At 36.9% G+C, this 20610-nt stretch overlaps 1 protein-coding gene across 4 annotated transcripts in view; it reads left to right on the top strand.

The window, feature by feature from the left end:
• Window positions 1-18370, top strand: part of pdgfc (platelet derived growth factor c) — a 37887-nt gene extending 19517 nt beyond the window's left edge. For 3 of the 4 annotated variants that reach the window (XM_088295065.1, XM_088295061.1, XM_088295064.1), the window contains 5 exons: window positions 3293-3485; window positions 7337-7517; window positions 15410-15602; window positions 16141-16361; window positions 17004-18370. In XM_088295065.1, the coding sequence (XP_088151191.1) occupies window positions 3293-3485; window positions 7337-7517; window positions 15410-15602; window positions 16141-16361; window positions 17004-17147 (932 nt within the window). In that variant the 3' untranslated portion in view covers window positions 17148-18370. The remainder of the gene's footprint in view (window positions 1-3292; window positions 3486-7336; window positions 7518-15409; window positions 15603-16140; window positions 16362-17003) is intronic. The other variant, XM_088295063.1, reaches the window with a different exon arrangement.
• Window positions 18371-20610: the final 2240 nt, after the last annotated feature.

Below are 20610 nucleotides of genomic sequence, written 5' to 3'. Positions count from 1 at the left end.
TTTCAGACAGTGTAGACTGAACCGCAGCTTGAATGTGGCTCTGGACCAGCCTAAATGATCATGTCCCAAGCAGAGAATCGGCTATAATGTTAATTTGCTTTGCTGTTACATCACAGTGGGGAAGAAGTGCAGAAGAGCTTGTTCATAGACACATTTTCCAAAATAGGCAAATAAACGTCATTGTTGACTTTCACACAATGGACTCGATATAACAACTAATTAGCATACAAGCAATTAGAAATAAAATGTTCTGTAATATGTAACCATGAAAGAAAATGTATTGGATGCCACAACCGTCATTATTTTACGACATTTTTGATGCCGTGTTTCGTGGCGTTTTCTATCACCAACCATCCGGCGAATCCCATTTTCACCAGGCGCGATAGCGTCCCTTCTGGCAGCGGGCAAAAAAGTGGACGGTAATTAAAAACACGATTGCTGGAGGCCAAGACGAAGCCGTCAATTTGTAACCTCCCGAGCCTGCAACGGTTAATTAAATGTGGCCCCTTTCGCCGCCACTTGCTACGAGAATGGAGATAAGACCTTGGCGGAGTACGGCGTGCCAGGACAAGCATGTGCTCAATAAATGCGATAGCGCTTTAATTGGATTCAACGCAAGAAAAGGAGGGATTATGCACCGCTTCCATGCATGCGTGTTCGCCCTGCAGGAGGTATTGCTGTGCCAGAAGTTGGCTTGGTCTCTTTATGAAAGAGTCTTTTCATGCAAAAGTCCTTCTTTTGTTTTTGTTGGCGCAGAGTGATTCGATGGCGTCCCACCTGGCTGGCTACCAAGCCCACATGAAAGCATCAAAGGCAATCCAATGTATTTTTTTTTCTATTCAAGTTTACATACTTTTTTTTTCTATTTGAAGTATTGAATGAGGTTGAATGATAGTTGCACGGTAAAAGATGCTACAGCTTGTCTTGTTGTTACTTTGTACAGCAGGAGTTTTGAATTAAAAGTGAAAAAATAAGATAAAGAAAATACAATTCTATTATTTCCAAGGTATATTCAGGATTGATTTGAACTCGAAGGACTTTCTGTTGCTGAGTGTCCCTGTGCCAGGTGCAGTTAAGCGGCCTCGAAATCTGTTTCATAGACTAGAATGAATGTATTCGGGAATAAAATTCAAAAAGGAAAACAAAATTCATCACAGTCGATCATAATTCTGTTTTAGAAAGAAAAATCAAGATGCAAATAACGTGTGAAAATGTATCCGCTATCAAGCCACTTATCCACTCAAGGGTCGCCATAAAGTGTTCATAACTTACTTAAACACTTTTTTAAAAAGTAAAGAAAATTAAGTCTTCATTACTAAATTATGATGTATTTTCTTAAGATCAGATTTATTGTTAACATTTGTCAACTGTGGGCCTTTTCTGTGATTAAAGGCTGTATAAATTTGTCTTGACTTGACTCATAATGCAATTAACATATGGAAATAAATACAAAATAATAAAAAAAATAGAGGATAATTAAAATGAGTCAACATGAAAAAAATAACAAATAAAAAGGTAAATGAAATTAAAATTGTAAAACTATTTGTAAATATAATGAGTGGAAAATTCGAACTCAACTTGAATATTTTTTTTTAATTACACAAGATATACAATTCAAAATTGGAAAGAATTACAAAATAAAGGATAATGGAAAAAAAAAACACCCTTTGTGAAAATACATGAAAGCGTGAAGGACTTAATACACCCAAAATACAAACAATGTGCAAAATGAAAATCCTATAACTCAGTAAAACAATTCTTGAAAAAATTATCAAAATATTTAAAAATTAAATAAAAATAAAAGATTGCTACTAAAGAAAATATATTTGTAAATACTTCTCTGCATAAAAAAATAATATAATTATTAATTTTCCTCTAAATTCTCCTGTTTTTGCAACATGACTGAAAATCAGATTTGTGAACAGTTGTAAAGCATATTAAAGCAGTGTATGGGTAGAACAATAGTTGTAGTTCCCTCGCATACAATAATGAAGACAATATCTTATTTTGCAGTTTATTAAGCGACTCTACATTTTTTTTAAATCATAGCAATAAAATCTATCGAATGAATAATTTCAGTACCATTCTCTGTATCACCATTATTGATACGTTGATCGATGTGTTTGCCTTGCAAATAATAACTTGCTGCCCGTGTGAATCTAGACCCTGACCTGAGTTGGCCTATTAAAGTCTTCTGGTGTGTGTTATTCACTTGGCACAATGCTCTTGTTTTCTTGTTTTCTTGTTTTTTGTTTTTATTTTTTTGCAAAGCAAACAAGCTTAGAACGAATCCCAGCCACTTGTTTCTCAATTATAAATGTGTCTGGAAAAGCATGCACCATGAGGGCAAAGAGCTTACGCAAACAACAATTTCCATCAGCAGGATGTATCTGCTTGTTTGGGGGAATATAATATAAGCAGTCATGTTAAAGAGTGCACTGATTGAGGAGTTTCAAGTGACCTTAGCGTCTTTTGTGTTGTTTATTCACAAAGGAAACGCTGCAGTGATTACAAGTTTGACACTGTCATTTCTCTCACCGTTTTTGTGCGGCTTGGGTTCTCGGTTTAAGCGTAAAACAAGTACATTAAAGTGTGATTTATACACCACACCAGTATTGAAATGTGTGTTGAAATGCAATTTAAAAACGTTTTAAGGTAAATCGCAAAGGCTACGTTCAGGCCGCAGGTTTTAGGTAAGGATTGACATTACATATTAGTTGCGTGACTTTAGCCTGTCTGGTGTGTGATCCAAATGTGAAAAAGAAACCACATTGCTCACAACGTAGTGTATATGGAAGTCAATATGGTCCAGCATGTGGGAGCTCTTTTTATCATTTCATATTTAGGTGCTGTGGGAGGAGGTAGAAATATTTTGAGGAAATGAGACGAGGCTTTTCAATCTCAGGGTGTCTCATAGTTTTTTTATGTTCCTCGTTTCTAGTGTAAATATGTAACATGATTACGTGACTGGCTTTTAATAGCAACATTTGAGGCGGTGCTGCTATAACGATTGACACTTGAGACAGACCGATTGCGGCTGGCCAATCACGGTCACGCTGTTGCATGAAGGCGGGATTTGAAGAGCCGCATCATTTGTTTATTCATGGCTAGGAATGCCAAAAAAAAAACCACACATGCTAATTTCGTATATCCTGTCGTCACCATGTCCTGAGACTCCAAAGTGATGCCTTCTGTCTCGTCTCAGATAAAATTCCTCAGCCGCCTTGTTTCATCTAAGGTGTTGAATGTTGCAAAGTTTATCCCTTCATTTGTTATTTTTTTTCTCCTTTAGGAGTGCAGGAGTCCCATCAGGAGAAGGTGATCACGGTGTCTGACGAGGGGACCATCTATAGCCCGGATTTCCCTCGCACGTATCCCAGGAACAGCATATTAGTGTGGAGACTGGTGGCGGCGAGCAACATGAGGATTCAGCTCACCTTTGACGAAAGGTTCGGCTTGGAAGATCCCGAGGACGGAATATGCAAGTAAGCGCACACCCACTGGATGTGCTGAGTTGTTAAATTGATTGGTACCCTCGTAGATCACCTGAGAGTTAATCAAATCTGGTAAATCACGAGACACATCTGAATTTTTTTTTTTGCAAATCTTCCTAATAAAAATTCAGTTGACTCACATGATGTGTTTTTAAATCTTGTGGAAATTCCTCAAAATAACCTGAGAATTGAGTAAAATCACATAAGATGTCATCAGATCTTGCGAGGTTTCCACAAAAGCACTCAAGATGTGTGCCTATCGCAACAGATTTCTGCAGAACAATGCAAGACTTGAATGAAATGTTCCAAATCATAGGAGATTTCTTAAAATATTGCAAAAAATTCCACAAAATCAAATTAGATTTTTACGTACCTTGCAAAACTCCTACTGAATCACTGAGCACTAGCCAAGTCAAACAAGATTTCCTTAAATCTCACAAGACCCTTATACAATAAAATGCAATACCTGGCAAAGTCTGCCTTTCAAGATTTAAAGTGCGTAAATGTCCATTTCTGAAATTGCCTCTTGGTTTCCTGCTGCTTCGGACGCTCGTGAATATTGAAAAATGAAGCAGTAGTGAACATGACTCGTTGGCCGTTCATACAAGCGGCCGCTAACAATAACACACACACAGACACACCTGCGCCGTGCACACTACATCACATTTAATCACACGTTTCACACACACAGTCGGGGCTCATGTTTGCCTCTGTTGCCATTTCATTTAAAGAAGGAGCCGATCGATGTCGGCCGTGTGTACGTTTACAACTATGCATCACCACTGACTGCACGTCATGCAGGAGACAAATCAGGGCAAGGTGGATAGTTTGGTGGATGAGGAAGAAGAAGGAGTTGGGTTGGTTGGTTGCAGAGTCCCCTAAAGGATGACGAGGTGTACTGCAGGCTCGATTACGGTCACCTTTGCAATTGTCCTTATGAAAATGAGCAGCTAATCTAATGAGAAGAACAACGAAATGATGATTCGACTGGAATTTTTTTTTTCCACAAAGCCAATCAATATTTGCTCGCATCAATTTTGGGGTGATCAGATCAGAATTCAAGTGAATGTGATGGCGCGCCACCAATCATTTTAAAGGGTGACATTTTTGTTTTTAGATGTATGTAAAATATAATATTTTTTAATATGCTTTTATATATTTTATTACGATTTTGGAAATTAGTTTTTTTACATGTTTATAAAATTAGTTTGAAAATAAAAATAATTACTATATTATTTAATTAAATATAATTTTAATCTTATGCCTTAATACAGTATAAATTAAATGTATAAAAAAGTATTTTTGAAAAGTTGCTTAAGTAAAAAAAGCTATTTAATCAAATCCCTAAAATATTTGATTCAACATTATATGTATGTCAATTTTTTTAACCACCTTTAAAATAATAATAACAATATTTTTCTGTTAGAAAATCAAGAAAATCAAACGTAATTCATTGAAAAATTGACTTCTATGAATTTATCTTGCTCTCTAACTATTTTGAGAAAGTTGCTGAACAAAGTCAATCAAATTAAGTTCAAATAGATCTATAAATATGTTTAAACCTTTATTTTTTTCCATTTTCAAATTAGAATTTTTGTTGTAATTAAAAACTGACATCTCAAGCCTAAATAAATTAAATACACTCATGTTGGATTACGATATAACAAATTATTAAAATAAGTTAATCTTTGTTATCCATACAATGAGGAAATTTGCACCGTTTCAGCTGCATTCGTTGATACAGGAAATTTAAAAACAGCATTCAAGAGAAGACACAAAAATGCATTTAAAGTATGAAAAAATAAAAAGTCAAAGTTAAAACAAATCATTTAAGCGATCATTTTCTGAGGTTCAAATTGTGATTATTTCAATGATGAACCCTTAAAGGCATTTATAATAAAACATGCAATAAATGTGTGTATTTTGCACACAGAACAAAATAAAAACATTTCCCGGAAAAATTCATGCGCACATGTGGACATAGCCTGCAGTAATCGGCATCCTGGAGGCTGTCGGGCAAATAAAAGCGACCTTTTTTTTTTTTTTTTTTTTGGGGTCAACTCAGTCCAACTGTGGGCCTGAGGCGTTTGATTGCATCCCAGGATGCCGCATGATGAATGCGGCATCCAATCATCTGCACAAACGCGCACGCACACACATTTACATTCCACTCACAGTTCTCTCGTCTGCGCATTTTGACATGCACTGAGGAGCGTCATTAGAGTGGTTGAGAAGAACAAAATGTCTCCAGTCATTGTTTGTAGTCACTTTGGTTTATTTCTGTTGTGCAAGGTGGTGGCGCTCATGAATAATTAGCTGTTCTTTCGTTTATTTGTTGTTGTTGTTGTAGCTTTTTTTTTTTTTAGTCTGTGGATTGTAAGCAGTCGTCTTTGTCCTTGCACTTTAAGTCTTCGAGATGCTACTTGATGTCAGCCTATTTGTTCCATTGCAGTTCAACAGGACTTAATGATCCACATTTGCTGCATTATCGATGAGCCGTCTGTCGCCACAAGAAGTGTTGGAATGTTTCCATTCCTCTGTTTTTGCTGCTTACGACAGGATAGCTTGTGGTTGATACATTCACTACTTGAATGGTTTGCTGTTTTTTTTGGGGTTTTTTTTATTAGTATTATTCTGCACACAGATGGCGGCAGCGGGAAAGGTCGTAGGTCATTTCCTTACTCAAGGACGCTTTGATGTGTCGTCTTGTGGCGGAGGCGGGGATCAAACGTGGGGCCTTGGGGTTACGAGGCGACCTTCGGTTGCCTGTAATAGCTTGCATGGGATGTTTTTAAATGGCCACAGAAGAAGCGATCGATCGATCTATCTATCTATCCATCCATCCATCCTCCCATTTAGCTACCTAAATTTCATTTTATCTAACTTTCTATCCATCCATCCATTTATCTGTCTTGCCATCCATCTACCCCGGCATCCTTTTTAATATCTATCCCTTCATCTTTCCATCATCCATTCATCAATCCATTTAGGTATCAATCCAACCATCCAGCCATCACTCATCTGTTTCGATCACCATTAAGCCATCCAACCATTTACTGCAGTTATTAACTATCCATCCACCCACACATCCATCATCCATTTGACTTTCCATCCATCCGTCATCAATTCATCATCCATCAACCTAACCATCCATATCCCCACCCATACATTCATCCATTGAGCCATTTTCCTGGTTGTCCATCCATCCATCCATCCATTTAGCCGTCTGTCAATTCTCCCATCCATCCATCCTACATTTGTTAAGATGTCTGTTCATCATCAAGCCAGTCATCCACCTATTTTACTTTACATCCATCTTTCATCCATTTAGCTTTGTATCAATCTGTCCATTTAGCTGTCTGCCATTCTACCACCCACCCATATGTAAATTCATCCATTCCTCCATCCATTTAGCTGTTGGTCAACCCATCCATTCATCCATCCAACTATTATCAACTACCAAGCCAACTCTTCATCCACAGTACCATGGATCTATTTAGCTCCATATTACCATCCATCCATCCATCCAACTATTTCACTTTCCATCTTCTATCTGTTTAGCATTCCATCCACCAATCCTTGGATCAATCATCCACCTATATCTACCCAGCCATCCATCCATTTTACTTTCCTTCCATCTGTGCATCCATCCATCCATCCATCCGTTCATCCATCCATCAGTCTATCCATCCAGCTATACGACACACCATCCATCTATTTTGCTTTCCATCCATCCAACACATGGTAACCAAAATTAAAATAAATTATACAACAATTTGTAGCTTTTCTGCAACCATCCTGGCTTTTTTGTTTTAAATATAATGTTGTGATTTGTTTTTAAGGTACGACTTTGTGGAGCTGGAGGATCCGAGCGACGGGAGCATCCTGGGCCGCTGGTGCGGGTCGCAGGCGGCCCCCGCAGCCCACCTCGCCAAAGGCAATCAAGTCCGCGTACGCTTCGTCTCGGACGAGTACTTCCCGTCAGAGCCGGGCTTCCTCATCCGCTACACCATCCAGCCAGCGGTAAGAATCACGTCACGCCAGCAGAAACATATCAATTGTCATTTGAGACCACAGCAGTCGAAAATTGTCTTTTGATTTAATTTCACTTCATGAGTCAGCTGAGGTGGAAACAACAGCAGTCTAATATGTTCAGTAAATTGGCAATTATATTTTTCTGATTCTGGTTCCAAGCATTTGAATGACAAATTAAAACGATGCACATGGTTGTTTTGTTCATCAAGTTGCACGGCAACGGGGTCAGCTCATTAGTTTTTATCACGCAGATAAAACCAGAATGTCAACATTCCCGGGGGAAGGATTTAGATCTTCTGAAAAACAGGATTGCCTAAAATTAATTTTAATGACTTTACCTAAATTTCCAAATAATATTTCTTTCTTTTTATTTGTATAAGTTGTATTGTATCTGTATTTATTTGCTCTTTTATTTTGTTTGCATTTAGTATATTTGCGTTATATTCAGTTAATTGTAATTTCAATTTTTTTATTAGTTGGATATTATCAATTTATTTTCCCTTTAAATTTCTTTTGTTAATTTTCTGTTTTTATGTGATTTTTTATTTTCAGTTTAAAAAAATGTTTTTTTATTCGCATTTTTAATTTCATTTGCATTTTATCTATTAGTTGCCCTTAATTTTAATTTTCAAGTTATATTTTATCATTTTATTTTTTAGAATTTATACTTGCTTTATTTTATTTTATACTTGTACATGTTTTTATTTTTATTTTTTTCATGGATTTTATGTATTTTATGTACGGTATGTGTTTTTATGAGATTATATGATATGTATTTGATTTTTTTATTTATTTAGATTTACCCCTTAATTTTAATTGTTATAATAATGTGTTATTTTATTTCTTATTTTATTTAACCAAGAAATTGACTTTTCCAACAAGCTCTACCTTTAATGTCTTCCACCTGCGCTCTTATCGACTCTCCATCCGGATGATCCAAAGGTTATTGTTCCCTATGAAAGCGGAGACCTCGTGAAGGGAATAAAGTGTCTCGTCGAGGGTCCTCGGCCCCTGCTCGGCTTCCATTGGGCCTCCTGAAATGAAAGGGGGGAATTAAGAGAAACTAGAGTCCTTTTTAAATTGTCCATCGTTTTGATCCTGTTCCAAGTAATATCCCCTCCTAATGTCTCTCTATCTTTAGCTCTGTGATATACACTATATATACAGTCACCGTTTCTTTTTACGCTTTAATATTGCGAGATTGATCATCTCGGGCGACCTTTCTGTTCACCTTTCTTCAAGTCATAAAACTACATGGGACGACGTCACAATGGCTCATCTGTCATTTATAATCAGGGGTGGAAATGACTATAAAAAGGGTCTAATAATAACGCTGTATTACAGCTCACGTGTTGCCTTCATGAAAACTGGGAAAGGGCTGCTTTGAGATGCGGTATACATTTTTTAAAAATTATATATACATATTATTTACAATTCTGTTTGTTTGAAGGCTCCAGAACAATCTGATTGGATGTTTGTGCTCTGTTCATGAAAAATGGGAAGAGTGGACATCACACTTTGTCGTTATAATAAAGAAGTTGGGGGGAAAAAAGAGAATAATAGAAATAACTCGTGCTTGTAGCTCACATGCTGTGTTCACAAATACTATGAAAAGTGGCTTTTCAGTGTGCTGTGCATGACCAATAATTTTGTGGATGTCTTTTGTACAATATGGATTCTTTACAAATGTTCCCTTCAATCTATTGTGACATCACAGTAATCTGATTGGATGCTTGTGATGTCCTCAAGAAAACTGGGAACAGTGGATATGACACTTTTTGTCATGATAATAAGAGTTTAAAAAAAAAAAAAAAAGAGTATAAAAAGGCTGTAGTAGTAAAAGCAAGTTTATGTTTCTCATGTGTTGCGGTCAATGAAACTCGGACCGGTCATGCTCGACTGTGCTGTGCATGACCAAATCTGGTGTGGGTGGTTTGTTTTGTTTTTTGGATCTGAGGATTATTTTTAGTCATTTTGTTTATTTTGGGATGATTGCACAGCAAAGCTACTTACTTTTTTTTTTGCCTCTATATCCTCTCATTGTTTCTTGCCATTGTTCATTTCTATTGTGCCAGGTAACCGTGATCGGGTACTAATTTTGAGTACACATCAGATCCCCCCCCACCAATTTAAGGTATCCAACTTCCAAGTCGCATTCAGCGGCAAAAACCTTGTGAAAATGTTGCTGTTCCTGTCTTCCCTTTGAACCTTACGCGTTGGAACAGCGGCGCTCTGTTCCCAGCTACCGGAACCCGCAGGAAGCCACACGGGGGCCCATCAAGAGCTGCTCTGTCATTGACAGGAAGCCATTTTTGGCAGTCAGCTTGTTAAAACACCAAGAAGGAGGAGGAGGAGACACTTGAAGCCAGCTCAAAAGTACTCAGACTCTGATACGTGGGTAAAATAATACTCTCGTAAACATACTGATTCAACTCATTTACTTAAGTTGAGAAAAAAAAAAAAAAACACTAACTGAAATGCAGAAGCAACAAAAGTACTCAAACTTGGAACTTAAGGAGACATTCAGATACTTTCTGTAGCATAATATTCTCTAAAACACTTACTTAATTAAAAAGACTTACATAGTCTACTTTTGGCTAAATAGAGCTCCTAAATTCATTCTAACATAGGTCTTTGGCATCCAGATGCTGCAAGATGCTACCAAGCCACTACTTTTGCCCAAGTGAAGTTACTAATATCCATGTCAACATAGTTCTTCTGCATCAATACGGCACGCAATGACAATAGAGCATTCCATTTGTCCAAAGGAAGCACTTCAAATCACTTTAACATAGTTCCTTGGTACAAACATGCTAGAAGATGGTAGCAAAGCACTACATTTGTTTAAATGATGCTCTAACTAATTGTTCAAATGAAACTCCTTAATAAGCTTCTCGATAGTTCCGTTCCTTGGCACCAAGATGCCAAAAGTTTATTTTTGAAAGGAAACCCTTCATTTTCACATCAACATAGTTTCTTTGTGCCAAGATACTGCAAAATGGCAAGTAATACTTTTACTGAGGGTAGGTTTAATAAAATCTGTAAATATGCAAATTTGCACAAAAGCAATCAAAAATGTGCGGGGAGTTACTGTACAGTGCTATTTTTCTTCACTTTAAAGAAAAAAGAAAAAAAACTCTTTTTTTTCTTTTTTCGTAAATACGTGTGAAACTCCGGTACTTGAGGGCTACCGTCCTGCCTGTTTTAGATGTCTCTCTTCTCCAACACACCTGATTGAAATTATAAGTATTGTTGTCCAGCTTCTACAGATCTTGTTGATGAGCTTTATTTTAATCAAGGGTGTTGGAGGAGAAAGATATCTAAAACAGTAGCCCTCGAGGGCCGTAGTTTCCCGCCCCTGTTTTAGGGGGATGGAACCTATTAGAAAAACTGATGTCTTGTAACTTGTCCAGGTACCAGCGTACACTATTAGTACTTTACTTTGCGCAACTCACATCCATGTGGACCGTTTCCTCTTCCGTTCAGGCAGGAGTTAGCGGGATAAAACTGCCAAGTCTGTTTTTATTCCAACCTCAATTGCAGACTGTGAACGGGACAGGAAAAAAAAAAACACAAGCCACATGATTTCACGCACAATAGACTTTGTGGCTTAATGGAAGCGAAGCGGATTGCAGAGAAGTGGTTAGCCAGAGCATGAGAACGGCAAAGAGTTGTCCACGTGTGTCTTAATGGGCCCTTTCCTGATGAGTTGTCATCATTTTAGCTAGCAAAAAATAAATGCACACTGTGGTGGCGCAGCCATTGCGTGAAGACAAACTATTCAGTCATGACTGGACGAAAAAAAAAATTATAGCCTTATTTTAGTTATTTCGAGAAGATTCATCCGAGTGATTTTGTCGAATGAATACAAACTATGAATGAGTTTAAAAAGTTAGCCCTCGCCCAAGTTTTACTTAGCCTTGTGACATTTGCCAAGTGTTTGTGTACGAAGGGACGTGAGACAGTGGCATGCGTTCAAGTATGCACTTCTCTGCAATCCGCTTCTCTTCCATGTCTTTATTCTGACATCACGTAACCCGCGCCTACCGCATGCTACTGGAACACACCATTACAGGGGTGAGGGGCAATACCACAGGCAGAGAGAACAGAGGGGAAGTTAAATCATTAACCCACTTCAGTTTGACGAAACACTTACCGCCATAATAAGCCCATAATAAGGAAAGGAGATTCGAATATTAAATTAGCCAGCTGATGATTTTTATAGAGGTTTTGGTTTTGCCCACCCTTCTTGTAATGGTATGCCCCAATAGTAGGTGGGAAACTCGAGTTACGTGTAGTCAGAATCAGGAAATTATGCACACTTGAACGCTCGCCACTGTCTTCCGTTAACATCACATCCGCAGCACCGTCATGATCAGAGGCTTTTTTTACGGGGGGGGGGGGGTTAACGTGGTTGGGACGAGGGCTGACGATTTTTATGAAGTAGGCAGGAGGGTTGGGGCTGGAACTGTAACATGGTCGCGGTAGGAGGGCGGGGGATTGACTGACAAAAAAGGGTCAAGTTCCCAGCTCTGACAAAATGCAATGCCCAAAAACACACGGTAAGTCTGCCATCTTGATTTGAAGAGGCCATGTTAAGCTCTTTTTGGCCATTTTCTGCATCTTTCCGATCATCTTTCAAAGGATACCCTTCAAAATCAATCGAGGTCTTTAGCGTGCGTTTTTATATCTTAATTGGCAGCAGTTAGAAGTCACAGCGGGCCTTGATGGCGGAGGGAGTGCGCCGCCACTAATTGGGGGAGGATTGCCCCGTCAAAATTCATAGGCTGTTAATGACTTCCAGTCGCTGGACTCTGCCAAGGCTGGGCTAATTTGCCGCTCACGCTACTGCCGCTACTCGCTGCCAAGATCTGTCGGTGCTCCACGCTTGTGTCCTTAACAAGCTACTCTCGTAAGAGCCACCGCACAGATGGGCTTCAGATGTTATTTTATAGTTGTTTTTCTCTCTCGCTCGCTCGCGCGCTCGCTCGCACGCACGCGCGCGCACACGTTTTGGCGTTCCTATAAGGAGCAATCCCAGGAGACCATGTAGGAGTTTAGTGCAAATGCATAAATCCATGTGGGTTTGAGCGGAAACTGGTAAAAGGCCTATTTTATAAACAACATGAGACGTGATTGAAATGTTTCAATCTAAAATCGGTTTCATTTATTTACATTTTTGGTCCATTGTTTCTTTTTGGCTTCAATTCTATTTACAGTTTGGGTTCTATATTTACTTGTATTCAATTGTATTTTTGTATTTCATTTTATTTTTAATCATTTATTTACTATTTGTTTTATTGTTTACATTTTAAAATGTCTAATTTGGTTTTCATTTTTTTCTTTATTTTTTATTTCTGATTAAATTTGTATTTGTTTCCTGTAATAGCCTGTTATTCTTTTTTGTTGATTGTATTTTTATTGCTACTTTGTATTTTGATTTAAATGTGTGGGTTTTTTTTCATTCATGTCTATTCTCTATTAGAGGCCAGTACAATGAACAAGTAGCAGTTTTTACGTGACACTAAAAACATTTTATTCATGATAAGCAAATTTTATGTTTTTTTTTCATTTATTTTTTAACTGGTAGATTTTTATGAAATCACTTGTTGCCAGGCAGAATTTGACCCCAAAGAATTCAATTGAACTGAACATTAAATCAAATGCACTAAAAAAATGGCCCCTAAATCGGAACTGCAATAGATTATGTCCAACTTTATTTATGAACATTATTTTTACAACTGAATCACTTCCGTTTATTACATTACAATAATAAAAAAGTGGGGAAACGCCACTGTGTGTTGTGGCAATCTAATTGACCTGATTGCTTTATTGTACAACTCTGAACTAATTTTTTAGGCAGATGGCCGCCCCACCCTTTGTACGGATTTTGCTGCAGTACTCCTTGACCTCATCTGTATTAAGAGGGCTCAGAAATAACTGTTTGGATTCACAGCTCTAAATAGATGTATAAAATAACACAGAAATTCATCCTAACCTCAGACAGCTGAGGAATTAATTTGTGGTTTTGGTATTTCTATTCTTGAACACAAATATGTGACTTAATGGAGGGTGGTTTTCACATTAGTACCTCCAATGGGAATAACAGAAAGCTAATCTCAGAGATTTTGTCTAAATCCACCCGCCAGAGCCAGTTTCACTTATAGCACAATGAAATTTGGCAAGCATCTCTATAATGAGTAGACCCACAAGACCCACAAGAAATTGTCATTTTTGTCTAATTTTGGAAAATTTACAGAGGTCAAAAAAAAGAGTCAATTTTCTAGAGATTTTGTCTGATTGCTACCAAATTTAAAGCAGGTATAATTGGTGAGTGGCTGAAAAGTACGAAGCAGTCAAAGTTTGATGACTGGGCGTAAAACACGACATTCATACAAGTTGGGGTTGAAAATTCTGTTCCCGGCGCTAGTTTGATTTCATAAAATGAAATTTTGTAGCCTTATCCAATCATGAGTAGACGACCAAAATGTCTCAAGTGGCCATGCCTGAAAAGAGACAGAAAATCTGTAGTTTTCATTGAAATCAGCTCATTTAGGATCATTTTTCATTTTTCCAAATGTTTATGAAGGCGAACTTATCCCAATGATTTTTGTTTGCAACCAAATTTGAACCACATATGGCTAAAACGGGCAATGCTAACTTGATAAGCACTTGAGACTAGGTCCTCCAAAGCGTGGCGGTAAAGTTTAATGACTCGCCATAAAACACGAAATGCTGCCCCAAGCACCTCTTCCTCACCTGAGGCAGCCATGTTGTCTGTGTTATGTCCTGGATGTCACTCACGCAAGATTAGAGCCTAGCAGAAAGCCGACATGTCGGACAAACACGCCGTCAGGCCGCTGAAAACTTGAATGGACCAGCCTCGTCTTTTAGGAAGAAGCGGCAGTGCAAGTATCAATCATGTCCTGTTCGCCTTTGTCTTGTGTTGCCGGCAGGCACAGCCGTGAACCAACGACTAATGCTGCACCATCCCCGGCAGCCCTCTTGGGGGGATGTCAGGATGAAAAGTTGGTCTACAAGATGACAGGCTGTGTCAAATATTGTTAATGGAAATAATCATCTTGGATATCATCTTGTCACAATTGATGTTTGAACATTTTCAAGTGTTTTACATTTGTCCAATATAGTTTTCTTTTTACCTATCTTCTTTTTTACAGCCTGTTTATCATTGACATTTGAAAAAAAAATTTTATGCTGAAAGTTCAACTTTAATAAGAATTTGAATAACAGTTCAAGTATATTATTCATATTATTATAATATATTTTTAATCCAAAAAGTGCAATTTTAATCATTAAGACATGTTAAAATAATGGAAATATATTTTTTTAAATGGTCTCTTTTCACTAATTATGAATTTGATAATTAAAAAGGAAAGTTAAAATAATATAAAATCAAATATTTTTAACATGCCACATTTGTCCTTATAATAATTGCAGTTTAATAGCGGAATATTTTAAATATCCATATAAATAAAGTTATATTGTACTGTATGAAAAATGTTCTCTTCAAATCCAATAATAATAATATAGTGTAAATATTAAGATCCAAACATAAATATAAAAAAACATAACACTTTTGAATGTAAAAATATTTTTTTATATAAAAGTATGCATTTTTCGTTTAGAAGTTTAAAAAAATAATGTAATGATTTAAAATTAAAATCTGAATAGTATTTTCTTAACATTATTACAACAATACAAAGCTTGGAAAAAGTGACAAACGCAAGAAATTTGTTCTTAAAGTTAAATAATTTAAAAAAATCAAAATGGAAAAAGAAGAAAATTGCTTCAAATTGTTTTGATAAGTGGAACCCTTTTTTGTATGTCTAATATTCTCATTGACCTTTATTTCCTTTCAGGTTCCAGCAACAGCGGGACTTCCATCCCAGCTGGACCTGCAGGAGCTGTCGGCCACCGTCTCGGGACTGAGTACGGTGGAGGAGGTGATGAAGTACTTGGAGCCTGAGCGCTGGCGGCTGGACATGGACGACTTGTACAAACCTACGTGGCACGTGCTCGGCAAATCCTTCATCCATAACAAGAAAGCCAGAGGTAAAGGAAAGCCGATAGACAAGTTGACGTTGGTTGAGGAGTTTCATTTAGTCCAAATAAGTATTTGGACAACATGTTGAACAATGCACATCAGTTCATTGAGAACAAAGTGTTGCTTTGCCGCCATCTACGCGAAAAGGAATTTCGTGAAAAGAGTTGAGGCGCTTCATTCGGACAAGAGTAGCGTTTTTTTTCAATATCTTCTGCAAAAGATTTACGCTGGAGTAAGTTACAACACTTTATTTCGACAAAAGTAGTGCTTGGATGCCATCTTGATGCCAAGGATCTCTGGTGAAATGAGATGAGGTGCTCTCATTTAGACAAAAATAGTGCTTTGCCGCCATCTTGTGACTTCTTGTCACCAAGGAACTATGATGAGGTTAGTTGAGGAGCTTCATTTAAAAACGGTTGATTGTCCGAATAAAAATACGTTTTAAAAAATATTTCAGAATCTCTGATTGAGTGGAGGAACGCAGTTAACTTCAACAGCGCAAATTGGCTGACGTTAATCTTCCTGTTGTCTTTTTTCCCCCTTGAGGAGGAGCTGACCTCAACCTACTTTGGGAGGAATCTCAGTTGTACAGCTGCACGCCGCACAACCTGTCCGTGTCGCTGCGAGAGGAGCTCAAGCGGACCGATGTCATTTTCTGGCCCAGCTGCCTCCTGGTGAGGCGTTGTGGCGGGAACTGCGCCTGCTGCGCGCACCGCTGCTACGACTGCCAGTGCCAGCCCGCCCGGGTCACCAAGAAGTACCACGAGGTAGCCACAAGGAAATAAATCAAAACAAGCCTTTTATTTATAACTCTTGTTGCAACTATCCGTTTTGCGGGACGATTTGTCCCGCTAATAATTTCAGTCAGTATTCTCAGTGAACTTAGGCGAAGATTTTGTGTTGAGATGCCAATTTTAATTGTAACATAATGACAGTAATATAAATGTGGCTAGTTTCTTGTCATTATTTATCTTCTTGCTCAATAATTACCTAAAGAGTTTATAATTATTGTAATCATTTCAAAATATGCAATTAAAACGTGTTTACTTTAACATATCAGTAATTATAATCTAATCAAAAACTTCAATACTACTTCTACTAAAATAATGTAGATGTACAAAAAAAATCTGTGTTCAACATAATTTTAAAGAAATCACTAAATTCAACTTAAATCATTATGTAACACATTAGAGAGTCATCTGAGATACTTTAATTTGAAAAAATACTGAAAATAAAGCTTAACATTAACAATTATATGAATTAAAAATGAAAAGAAAATTCAAATTATTGTAATTTTGACTGTATTTTAACAAACTGTTGGGAAATAAAACAGCAGCACTTTAGTATCGTATTATTTGATGCATACTGGGTAAATACCTGATTATTATTTTTTTTTTCCTTCCCATCAGGTTCTGCTACTGAAGCATCGCAGCGGAGGCCGAGGCCTGCAGAAGTCCATGACCGACGTGGCCTTGGAGCACCACGAGGAGTGCGCGTGCGTGTGCAAGGACGCCGATAACGCCAACAATAGCGCACCCGGCGGACACATTTAATGCCAAATTGGACGAAGAAAGTAAAGCCAAGATTGGGTTGGATTCAATCTCCGGAACGTCGTGGAATATATACTGAGACTACAAATTCTACAGGCCTCTATCTGGAGTGTTAGAAGACTATTTGAGATAAGGAGTTGCCTATTCTTCACCTTTTTTTAGGCTGATAGTGTCATGGAAAATGGGAGCTTCTTTTGTTTGAGAGCTTTTGCGGTTGGCTCCCCTCCAACAAATATTGGAACTGTAAGGCCAATCGCTTTATTTTTGTCGTATACTCCCGTGACCACTGGGTTTAACATCGAGCGCTAAAACTCCTCTTCTGCACACTCTATGGGGTTTAGGTCTGGGGATTGGCTCGGCCAAGCTTTCACATTCTTGCTCTTTTGATGATTTGTTGTTTTGGCACTGTGTTGGGGATATTATTATGTCATGGTGAGTTTACACACTGCAAGAATATTTTTTTATATATATTAAAAAAAAAGAAAATAAATACATAGACTCAACAACATGTAAAGTTGACACAACCCTGCTCAAAAGTTTCTTTTAGGAAAAAATTAAACCAAGATGAATCATTTCAAAATTTGCAGTCACATTATCATAGTTTTTTTTTTCATCAGTTGAATACTACAGGTTATAGGTCACATTAATAAAAATGATTTACTGTATTTTGGTCTAATTTTTTGCATCACACAAACTTTTGCATCAAACAAGGGTGTGTAAACATTTTCTATCCACCGTGTAACACCAATTTTAAACTGATACACAATTTTGATTTTTTTTAATGTAAATATTTTTAAATCTTGTAATTCTAAAATAAATTATTTTGACCTCCAACCCCAACTGCTTTCTTTCTACGACAAAAGTAAACAAATTGGCCTCACTGTTCGATGCTTTTGGAGGTGAAAGCCTCCCTTGTGTGTAAATATTCCAATTGTGTTTCTTTTCCTTGCTGGGGTGCCTTTTTTTCTACCAAAGAGACCGTGGGTGCTTCATTTGAGTCAGTTATATCTTTCAAGTATTTATTTCTTTGCCAAAAAAGACATCAAAAAGCAAACCATCCAATGTCGTTGTACAGTTAGACACTCTTCCATTTTCTGTCCTGTATAATGTTTTTTTTTTAAATTGTGTTTTTCATTCACTCATGTTCAGTTATTTATCTACTTTCCCCTCTCTCGCTGCAACAATTTTATTGTACTGAAACTCTGAAATAAAGTCTTTCATTTCTACTTGTGGATGCCCATGCATGGAAATACAGAAATGACCGTAATCTAAATATATCTAACAGCGTGTATAAATGCTTTAATTTCCTCAAGTACAGTTCAAATTAAGTCACTGAAGTTGTTAAATCATTTCAAATGAAAGTTGTCATTTTAATTTTTGAATTTGCATGTTTTAAATCAATATAAAATAATTTACTCACTCACCAAAGTTTTACTAAAATTTTAAAAAAGTTATTTTAAAATATTACTGATTAATTATATGTAATTTAAATTGTATTTAAAAACTGAAATATATCAAAAAAAATATGTACTTGCTGTTTAAACTATACAAGAAATTCTTTCTAAGATTTAAATTTTTAATTTTCAAAAAATAAATTTTCCCCAGAATATGTTTCAAGAATTTCTTTATTTTAATATTAAAAATTAGTCAAATATTTTTATAAAAGAGTTTTGATTAGATTTTTAGAGTTTAAAAAAAAATGGTTAGATTTTAATTGTCAATGCAAAGTTATTTTTATCTCAATCTTTTATTTTCGAAACCAAAAACTTTTTTTAAATCATGTAAAATAAAATGTAGAATGATATGGATTTTGTGAAACAATCGTGGTAGTGCTTCTTTTTTTGTGTTTGTATAAATCTTCGCACTAAAATTCTTATCTTGCCATCTAATGCGTTCCCTGGCAGACGAGTGGGATGGCGACAGATGCTGCTGCACAAACGCATCTCTGCAATTGTGGCCTGATGCCATTCCACGACAAGTTGTTTCACCTTGCACACACAATGGACGATTAATGTGAAAGGCACTCACATCCTCCCCCAACATTTCATCACACAAAGACTATCAATGAGCCCAATTGACTCAAGAAAACTGCACCTTCCGCCTTAACCATTCTCACCAACACACAAAGGCAAGCAATGTTTCAAGGACATGTAGCTTTGTGAAGTGGACAGCAACTATCAAAACTAAATTGGAAGAATTGTTCAACCCTTCAAAATCGGATTCAGCGAGCTCAGAATGAAACAGTCTCTCTTGAATATGATCACTTTATTCATGTATTATTCAGATTTAACCGAGAGAAAAAAAAGCCCCTCGACTGTCAAAAAAAATGGACATTGTGATCATATTGTACATTTTTTGTAATATTTCATCTACCGTGAACAATGAAATCAATGAGAAAATGTGAGTTTATTCTCGTAATAGAAACACTTGTTTATGAAAGTAAAATAAAATGTAAGCGCCGACACCAGTTTTCTCAAAAAGATACTTCCCTCACGTAATATAATGATTGCTTTTTTTTTGCAATACGACAATTTCATTCTCCTCCAAAAATGACTAATTTATTCCAAAACTTTTTCTCATATTAATAACCTTCATTTTAACGTTACATTTTTTTATGTGTTTTATCTCAGAATAAACCTTTTCTTTTTTTTTTAGAATATTACAATTTTTTAAATAATTTTAATATCTTAACATTGTGACATTCTTCTTCAAAACATAGAACTACCTTCTTGAAATATCTCAACTTGATTCCTTCTTGGAATTTAACTTTCTCAACACAAGAGGACTTTAGTGTCATAAATTACACATTATCCTAAAACAAATGCTTTTCCTAAAAATGTCTACTTCAGTCTCATAGTATTGCATTACAACGTATTCATGGTAACGGTAACTTCTGTTTATAATGCGTTGATATGAAAACATTAATAATTCAAAACATTCAAAATTAAACAAACATAAACCTTTTCTGAGCATACCTTTCCCAGGAACTTTAAAAAAAAAAAGGAAAGGAAAAGTGCTTTCACCAAGCAGACACGAGATGCATTTTCCTCTCGACATGTCTGGACTTGCCCAATTGCCTCTGTGTGAGTCACACACTCACACAGACACACACGCACGTACCAAACTAGAAAGTTCTATTCACGCTCTTCAAAGTCCACTTCAACACAACACACATGGACTGGGTTTGCAGTCACACACTTCCACCTCCAGCTCGTAATTATGCAAACTAAGAGGAACGCGGCTAGTAAAAACATCAGGGTCTGAACGAGGTGTTTTCTTTTTATGAGACAGTACTTCCTGTCTCCCTCACAGTGTTAAGGCACCCAGAGTGTGTCGCTCAAGTAAACTCTGCCAAGGCACATTGTTATCGACACATGGCGACCGGCTCCTTTTTAGGGAATAACTCAAATGCAGCAGCTCGGAATATGGATTCTTCTTGTGCTTCCATTCAAACTCTTCATTTATA

This window comes from Idiotropiscis lumnitzeri, chromosome 4, assembly GCF_059441095.1.
Source record: "Idiotropiscis lumnitzeri isolate Australia: NSW breed Sydney's pygmy pipehorse chromosome 4, RoL_Ilum_1.0, whole genome shotgun sequence".
Taxonomy (NCBI): Eukaryota; Metazoa; Chordata; class Actinopteri; order Syngnathiformes; family Syngnathidae; genus Idiotropiscis; species Idiotropiscis lumnitzeri.
Note: the sequence above shows the minus strand (reverse complement) of the source record. Positions and strands in the feature narration are given on the sequence as shown.